Source organism: Asterias rubens, chromosome 21 (assembly GCF_902459465.1).
Source record: "Asterias rubens chromosome 21, eAstRub1.3, whole genome shotgun sequence".
In the NCBI taxonomy this organism is placed as follows: Eukaryota; Metazoa; Echinodermata; class Asteroidea; order Forcipulatida; family Asteriidae; genus Asterias; species Asterias rubens.
The window spans coordinates 1868144-1877642 of NC_047082.1; the positions used below are offsets into that span (position 1 = coordinate 1868144).

At 39.4% G+C, this 9499-nt stretch overlaps 1 protein-coding gene across 1 annotated transcript; it reads left to right on the forward strand.

Moving 5' to 3' along the window:
- The first annotated feature begins 2242 nt into the window (after positions 1-2242).
- Positions 2243-9485, forward strand: LOC117304840 (steroid 17-alpha-hydroxylase/17,20 lyase-like). Its single transcript, XM_033789456.1, has 6 exons — positions 2243-3003; positions 4034-4298; positions 6019-6312; positions 6899-7065; positions 7275-7378; positions 7829-9485. The coding sequence occupies exons 1-6, from the start codon at positions 2549-2551 to the stop codon at positions 8101-8103; spliced, it is 1560 nt and encodes a 519-aa protein (XP_033645347.1). The 5' UTR covers positions 2243-2548; the 3' UTR covers positions 8104-9485.
- The last annotated feature ends 14 nt before the right edge of the window (positions 9486-9499 follow it).

The following is a 9499-nucleotide window of genomic DNA, read 5'->3' on the forward strand; positions in this document are numbered from 1 at the left end:
GTTCAAAGGTTCAAGAAACACAATTTAAATGTTTTTTTTTTTTTGCCTCGCGGCCACTATGTATCATCATCACGGAGGTAGAAATACCTCCATGGTCCCCCCCCCCTTTCCAATTTGAGTCCTTACAAACCCATTGCCTCGATTATAAAGCTATAATCCCGGTCCAGTTTACTTTCTAAAGTAAACACCACCTCTATAAAAGGGCAAGGTAACTTCACCATAGCGTGTTTGTATTGTTGCTGTAATTGATGAGCTAACTCAGCTGGATCCTTTAGAACTTTAGCAACCTTTTATAGGTTTGTTTAGGGGAATATTTGCTATAGTAATGAAAACAAACAGTTTTCCCTGCGGTGTTTTCCCCCTTTATATTTGAATACAAACAACTTACAAGAGTAATGTAAAAAAACTTTGCAACTGAAAATAATTGGGGGGGGGGGGGTCTGAATCAACATTATTTTGGGACAGGATTGCGCAGCGAATACCCAACGGCCGAACATTTCCAATGTCATTCATGACACGCACTCAGCTTGTAAAAAAAATGGAGAACGGGTTCCGTCGACCAAGGGCGATGAATTTACTTCAAGGACGGTTTTACACGGGGGCGGACACAACTGCATATGCAAATGTGTCCGGGCGGACACAATTGCATTATGCAGCAGCGTCCGGGCGGACACGATTGCATATGCAAAACCGTCCGGCGGACAGTATTGCATATGCAATACTGTCCTCCGGATAGTATTGCATAGAAGACATAATTGCATGCGACACCGGAGTGGTACTTAAAAAAGTAAAGGTAAAGTAAAGGTGTTTACAATGAACCTCAATGATTTGAAGGATAACTATTTCAAACACGGCCTAAACAGCATAAATCATGCCCTGACGTCCATCCATTACTGGTAATTAGTTCACACGTATTACATCAGCTTGGGTTCACTGTACTTTCACTGAAGGACAAGATAGCCCGCTGTGGGTGGCTTTTCATATCACTCATGGTTTACCGAACTCATTAGGGACGGGACTGGTATTATGACTGGGGGCTTCGGACCAGAACTTTTATCAGGGGCTCGTCTGATAAGGCCTTGGTCCTTTCTTCTAAAGGGTCGCAGGTACTTTTGCATCCTTGTGAGACTTTGGAAAGTGCAAGTAAGTATGTTTTATTATTGTCCTTTCACCCTATAGCTATTCGAAGAAAATGTGTACGGCTCTTAATTGGTTCTGAGACAGAGTGTGAGGTTAAGTAGATCCTAAATACACAACGAAGGTGTTTGAAAAGAGAAATAAACATCAAATTTTCTTTGCAGTATTTTGACACTGACTGGAGATAAAGATTAATGTGATTTAAATTTCATGAGGCCATTCTGCATACTTTACCTTTCTGTTCCTGTGGGGGGCTCGCAAATAAGTAAAATGAGGGGGTACAAGTATCAACTCAATGCATCAGTTGCTTGTTTGTTATTATCAAGCGATGGTATGGTATGCACATAACAATTGTTTCGAGTCACTCTTGCATTGTTAAGAACACGCAAATAAACATCACATTCTTAAAAGTAAATTCTCCACCATCATAATAAATCTCTGCTATTCAAATAAAAAACACTTTGTTAGTTTGGGAAGATGAGTTACAAACATTTTCGCAGCGGGTGCCAGAGTGTCAAACCATGGGCAGACTCTTGTTATCATAACACAGCTTTTGCCTTTTGTCTTCGCGCCTCTTTTCCCTCCAAAGGGGAACTTTATCCTGAGGCCACATGCACAGGTTGATACCCGAGTGTGCGTGCAAAGTGTTCAAGGTTTTAGATAATTTGTGACACCGACTAGTTCATTGTACTTTCAGTAGTTTGACTTCGAATAGCATCTAAAAGACCCTTCAGCCAATGAGAAGATCCCAAAAAGTCGTTATGCTGAACCATCTCTCTTTGTTCCACTTGCTGAATAAGACTTCAATCCCTGAAATAACTGATTTTGGGTTTCCCCAAACATTAGTAAAGATGAGATGACACGTGGGGTCACATGTGCAGTCATTTTGACCAATCAGGTTGCAAGTTTGCAATTAGGGGAAATGTGTGAAGGTGGTTTTTGTTGCCCAGGTGCTAAAAAACTACAATGACAAAGGCGCTTGTAATGGAATGGAATGGAATGTACCCCCCCCCCATCTCCCCCCATCCCAATACGGGGTGTACTCTCCACCAGTCAAAGAGATGTTGCTAAGATAATTATGGTTCAATGATTGCCAGTTCACTTGACAAACAAGCCAAATTCCTAAGAATGAACCAAACGACTTCTGTCACTCCTGAGGATAATCAATATTATGCTAACAGAAAGATCTGTTGACAAGAAACTGGTCATTGTTCTGTTATGTTTAATTGGGAAGCAACCTTTTAACGGGCTTCTGCTGGTAGTTTGTCGCTAAAACGAAAAGTTGTTAGGCACCGCACGAGTGACGGTGCCAAAATTCGGCATTGCTGCATGCTGCAACTTTGAGCTCAACGGTACCAAATTAAAGAGTGTGATAGTGGTAGGCCTAAAAAGAACACCATCTGTGCTAACCATGGTGACAGAAATATTACTTTTCGTTGTGACTTTTCTCTTACTTCGTTTCCTGTCACAATGCTGGCGTGCCGAAGACGGCACCGGGCGCCGGAAGAACCCACCGCCGTGCCCACGCGGTTTTCCTCTCCTCGGTAACATGTCTGTGTTCCTCGGTTGCAGAGAGCCAATCTACACCGTGCTTCAGAAACTCTCCGAGGAACACGGGGACATCTTAGGCCTGACGGTCTGCGGTAAGAAGTTCGTTGTCCTCGGTAGCTCCGAAGCGATCCGTGAGGCATTCGTTCGGCATGCCGTGGACTTCGCCGGTCGGCCGTACATGTTCTCTGTCAGTCTGCTAACGAGGAAGAATTGTGGAATAGCTTTCTCGGACTACAGTCCGGCATGGATGGAACACAGAAAGAGTGCTACATCGGCATTACGCCTGAGCCTCAAGCAAGGACCATCTACCACCAGGTATTTTGCTCTTTCACTTAAATCTTTTAAAAAACAGCTACAATGAGTCCATATTTAAAATGGGGAAGGGGGGGGGGGCATCCGAGGGCAGGGACAGGCGTTTGCCTTTAATAGTGCCACTTTAGTGAAACGATGGCTTCACTCCCGTAGAACTTCGGCACTTCCACTAACCATGGAGGAGTGTGTTTTTATTCCTCAATGCACTAACAACAACCCACAGAACATTCTTTTAGATAAATGTGTTGGCAACATAAAACAGGTATCGGTATGTTTAGAGCCAAACGAGATCACGGGTTATCCGAAAGATGGAAAAACAACATTCTGATAAGAAGCTTTGCATTCCGGACTTTTTTAATTCAACCAGGCGCCTAACCCTTTTCTAAACCCCTCGGCTTAGAGTTTATGTACGTTTAGTATTATTGTATCATAATAATTCTCATTTGTTCATGCCATTGATAAAATAATATTGACTTAAAGCTGACAATATTATGAAGAACTTCTCTGTGAAAGCACGAAGATGTCTTTTTGTTTTACAAACGGGAGCATGTTTTTATTGAACTTTCACTGAGTTCACAAAGATTACTGATTTGTCAGCGATAATTTGAAGACAGTCATTCAACATTCAAACACTGTATGGTAAAAATATGGGCTTTAATATCTCGACGGTCCAAGGAAAAGATTTTTTTTAAATAATTTTATTTAAAACCAAACATGAGTCTGAACCAAAAGGCTAATATTGGCAATGATTTACACTTTGACACAAAATTCTGAATAAAAACCTTAAAATAAAATAAAATACCCATATTGCAGAAGCACTATTTATTTTTTTGGGTAAACCATACAGTATACCTAGGCCTATGTAGAACAAAAGTGGTAAATAAATTAAACCAGTAATGTTATAAGCATTGAAGGCTACTTCGAAAAAGAAAAAAAAACCGCATGCTTTAATAATTGAGTAAGCCTCATATCATAATGATGTAAATTTGTGATAACCAATAATCAACTTCTCCATCACTTCTATGATCTTCAGCTCTCCGGGTACCCGCTCTATCGCCGAGACCACCATACTCAAGGAAGTCTCGCATCTTGTCTCCAACATATCCCTCAACCTCGGCAGCCCTTTCGAACCGAGCCGAATCCTGACCGAGGCACTCATAAACACCGTGTGCAACCTGACATTCGGCTGCCGATACAGCCCGAACGATCCCGAAATGGATGCCTTCGTCTTCGCCAACCACAAATTGAATGAGATATTCAAACCAGGGCACCCCTTGGACTTGTTCCCATTTTTGAAGGTAATAATTGTTTTTAATGAAATGTGTGACAATTACAAGGTGAAAACCCCTAAAGACAAAAAAACTAGTTCCGTTAGGAAGTCGGAACAGCTATTAAGAAACAAAGAAACAAAAAACACAACCAGCCAGACCCCCCCCCCCCCCCCACAAAAAAGGAGAGGGGGCGGGTGGCATAAAAAAATATGTATACATATTTGGGCACGCTAGTAAATATCTTCTCACAGTTCCCCTTCTTCGTTCAATTGTGAGTCCACAGCGGGACAATCGATCTTACTGTAAATGAGATCAGTTCTCCCAATTTAAATTTAATAGACTTTCTCATTAGGCCCCTATAACCGTCTCCAGGGATTCTTATTTACATACTCTCCCTGTCTCATACTAAGCCTAAGAGGCAATTACAGGGGATAAATACTTCGAGATTTTCTCAAGGTCTCCTTCACGTTTTAATAAAGAATCGAAGTTCTAATTATCGAAACTGCATTAGGGGGCATGATGAGAGTCTATTATGAGATAACGATTGATTTTTGACGCCGTTAAAAATTTCTGGTCTCCTTAACAAATGAGCCGCGCACACTGATCCGTCCATTCTTCAAAGTCTTAGAGAAATTTCTTAAACTGTTGAGATTTGGGGCTGGAAATTCGGCAACAAAAGCCATGGATGAAGGACTCACGGTTTACCAGTTTGCCGAAAGATAAACTTTCCAGATTTGGTGTACCTTCCAGATTGTGTGAAACTTTTGGTCTATTTTTTAATTTTTTTTTTACCAATTTCACAATTTAAAACAGGTGGGGGGGGGCTTTTATTTGTTTGGTTTCAATATATATAATATTGTATTATGGGATTGTGTGGGTCAGTTTATACTTGTTTAAAGTTGTATTTGTTTGTAGTTTTGTTTATCAGTGATATTTTGTTCGTTAAAGTATTGTTTACGATATTTCGGGTGGGGTGAGTGTTCCCCAACGAAAAGGCAAAGTACTTTCCAAAAGGGCGGCAACCCCCTCAGTGGGGTCCTTGAGCCGAAGCAAGGCCTTGTTTTCTCTCCCCACTTCCAATTAAATAAAGGTGGTCTATTGTCCCATTGTTGTATGAGCTAAAATCCCTAACACCCATTTCTTAAGAGAGATTGTCGGCTTTGTCTGCGTACCTCTTGTGGTCAACAATGGTCCTCAGCTCATCCTAAATTGGGCCACTGGACCACGCACCGTGAGGTCACCCTAGGATGGACTTCGATGTACTTTGGTGTCACTGTACTTTCAAACTCATCCTTGAAAAGGTGAACTGACCAGCCATTCTGGCCAGATGCTCTAACAATGTTAGGAATGTAATTAGACAGTAATGGTTGGGGGGGGGGGGGGTAGGTTATAGCATGGCTTTAGTTACAGGTGAGGTGGGAGCAGGGGCAAAGCTATTAGTCTTTACCATCGTTACAAATGGTGGTTGAGGCAAATTTTTATTCAAGATTAGTACCGGTCATCATGTCTCCTAACATAATCAAATGTACAATATTTCCATTAATCAATGACGTTGTTGAAGAAGAGAAATACGTTAGACGTGTACTAGGCATAACAACGAAACGACACTGAAGTTTGACCCCTTTTTACCGAGGTTGCCATCGAGAGGATAGTGTACCTTTAAGATAATGAATGTTGATATTTTAAATCTGTGGCCATTTTCAATCCCGTGTACAAAACCTTGTTTTTCTTTGCATGTTACTTGCAGATATTTCCATCAAAACGCATGCGCACAATCCAAGAAATCGTCACAACACGTGATGCCATCCTCCAAGCCCAGTACAGAGAACACCTAGAGACGTTTCATCCCGACAACATCCGGGACATCACAGATGCATTTCTGAAATCAATGAAGTTTCTCAATGAAAATCATCCCAGTGATGACGTCACGATGACTGAGGATCACGTGATTATGTCCATGTGGGAGATCTTTGCTGGGGGATTTGAGTCTACTTTCCAGACCCTAAGATGGGCACTGGCGTACCTGGTTCATTACCCAAAGGTAGGTATGATAACAAGGAGGACGATCAGAGCATACTGATCGAAACTTTGCGTATAGTCAACCATCAGTTGTCGGTCTTAGAAACAACACTTTTCAAAATAGATCTATATACACCTTGTACTACCGCAAACTTCACCTGACTATAATAACATTAATGTCGTGATGTAGACATCATATTATATTGTGGTGAACCCATGACGAAAAGAGGTTAAACAGTGAGGCCCAAATGGTGATTCCTGGTGCCGCATACTCCTAAGGAGTTTTGAAGGTTTTTCATTAATGCTTAGCGTCCGATTAACATTGGGTAGTAATACTGTAAGTCATTTCAAGTGTTGATGACAAAAGTGTTGAAATCGACAAAAACATTATTGTAACTGTCAGAATCCTCTTTTAGTATAACAAATGCATATCTTCGCGTCTTTGAGACCAGAAGTTAAAGACTTGTTTACAAATACAACTTTTCGTATGTGACGTTTGTCCAAACAGACTTGAAACTGTTCGGTCTTCAATCTATAGATTACAACTAATTTGTTATAAAAAAAAATATAAAAAATCTTTATTTGTTAAATTGTTTTGTTTTATTTAGGTCCAACATCGGCTGCAAGATGAACTTGACAACAACATCACTGGTGGATTTCCGACTTGGAATGACCGTACCAGGCTACCGTATCTCGAGGCTACAGTTTTGGAGACATTACGTCACAGCTCATTCTCCTCACTGAATGGTCCACACGTTACCACGTGTGACACAAAGTATGTTAACTTGTTTAAAAAAAAAATAGAAACTAATTCTACCTCCATGTTGCAATAAAGTCACAATTCTTCCCTTCCAGTGCACCATTGTTTGCATAAGTTTATTTCTTTTGAACAGATTATTATTATATGAAACACAATAATTGCCAAAATGTTATTATTTTTGCCATCACTTATCGACATCGATGATTGCATTTTCCTCTTTTTAGGCTGAGAAACTATGACATCCCAAAGGGTACAACGGTGTTATGCAACCTGTGGTGGGTGCATCATGATCCAAAGAACTGGGCGGAACCAAACAGCTTCAGACCAGGTAGAAAGTTTACCACTTTACAAAATACACACAAAAAAGGTAGCCTTATACTATAATGGTAGCCCAAATATAATAGCTGCTGCAAACTGTTTACCACCCAAAAGGAACGGTGAATAAAATAATGCACGAAGTAGTTATAGCCTGACGTTTAGACCCTGGCAGAGTCTTTCTCGAAGGCTAAATGAAAACGCAACATGTATGAACAGGTATCATAATTGAAGATAACAGTTATATGTGTCGAGATTATGTACACGTTTTTGTTGTTGTCAGGATCAGAACGTTCTTGTTGTAAGTTTTTACTGTATTACCGGTATTCTTTGCCGTTTAAAATAATATGAAGTATGAAATGTATTTAAAATGAAACACTTTGTTAAAAAAAGCCATAATTGAAAGAACAAAGTCTTAAGGGTAATTAACGATGACATATATATTTTAAATTGTTTCCAACAGAGCATTTCCTGGATGACAATGGCAAAGTATTCATTCCGAAGCACTTTATGCCATTCTCAGTTGGGGCCCGAGTTTGCCTTGGCAAGCAGCTAGCCACAATGGGTCTGTTCCTGTACCTAGGAGGAATCCTGAAGCATTTCATATTAGAAAGCCCACCTGGGAATCAGTTGCCCGATTTGGAACCTAATTACTCTGATCCAATCAGAACGATTAGGGAGTTTCAACTGGTGATGAAGCAGCGAAAAGTCCAACATGCTTCCAGTCTTCCAGCCTGAGATGAAAGGATGCCAACTTAAACAACGAACTAACTTCTCATGAATTGCCAAACGGTTATTGAGATGCAGAATAGTTGAGTGTCTTAAAGAAGAAGAGGTTGACACATTTTTTTCTGACGAAGTTTCTAAGTTTTCAATAAGTTTGCGGCCCAAGGAAATTTATCTTTTTATGATTTTGAAATTGTTCAGCCAGAAATTGGAAACAAGTTAAACGATTTAAGGACAACATATTACTTTTGGTATTTTCCCCTTCTTTTTATGGTGTGATCTAAAAGATCTACTTAAATGTTATTTGAAGAATTTATTTATTTATTTTGAAAAATAAAATTAGAATGTTGCCATGAATGTTAACTTCCTTTTAGTTATCCAAGAAGTAGAGCCGTGAGTTACTGCAGAACGCATACTTAATGAGTTGAGATGCATGACGCGTTTAATTATTTATTTCAACATTTGTTCGAAGAAGAAAAGAAAAGTTCGTGCCTATTTGGCTTTTCCGAACATTTCAAAAGCAGTTTGTACAAACTTTTAAAGAAACTCAAATTGTCATCAAATTTATTTTGACACCGCGTTACCAAGTACATTTATTAAATGAAAATAATTAAATGTATTATGTTGGTTTGATTTCCATTACAAAATAAGTGAAACACTTGCTGGTATCGATTGCTAACTTTGTCCGTTCATCAAAAATGGTAAATTGAAACCAAAACAATTTTACGAGCTGTTTCACATTCCTCGTTTGTGTTCTTTACATCATGAATCAGAAATGATTTAAAAAACACACTCAGTATTTGAAAAGGGTCTCAAAGTTTGACGTTTATTTAATACTTGAACACAAACGAATTAGGTAAACCAGTCTATAAGAAAAAGAGGATCCATGTTCACGTTAATTTTGTTTTTGAAATTAGAAAGACACCGACAACTAAGGAACAGTCTCAATTAATTACAATAATTTTGGAGGTATTGTAAAATGTTCTCTCTTGGGGTGATGGCTAGACAGACTCCTTTCAAAATCGAGATGCAAACTTTTGAGAAATATCCATTGTTCATTAATACTTCAGCCGACATTGAAAACATTCTTAAAGAAATGATATTTTTTTATTAGTTTGTGGTCAGACTATTAACGCAGAGCTACCAGGTTTTCAATAATCAGGGAGATAATTTAGAATCACATTCAACAGAATAGAGGCAAGGTTTCCATATTCAGTGAGACTTTAAAATTAAGTTCAGCAGAACATAGAAATATCGGTTGATTTCCGGCGAACATTCTGCAAAATCTGGAAAGCAGCTCTGCAAACGTTTTTGGTTTTATTACGTGGATTGTGCCTGTTCATTGTAACATTTATTTTCTCAAGAAGATAACGAGATTTGGGTTGGGATGACTTTTTGTTGTTGAGAA

Bases quoted from the DNA above. Each gene is read 5' to 3' on its own strand.
- LOC117304840 (XM_033789456.1), top strand. From the start codon at position 2,549: ATGGTGACAGAAATATTACTTTTCGTTGTGACTTTTCTCTTACTTCGT. The intron at 3,004-4,033 runs GTATTTTGCTCT...TATGATCTTCAG, and splicing joins CAAGGACCATCTACCACCAG to CTCTCCGGGTACCCGCTCTA. The intron at 6,313-6,898 runs GTAGGTATGATA...TGTTTTATTTAG, and splicing joins ACCTGGTTCATTACCCAAAG to GTCCAACATCGGCTGCAAGA.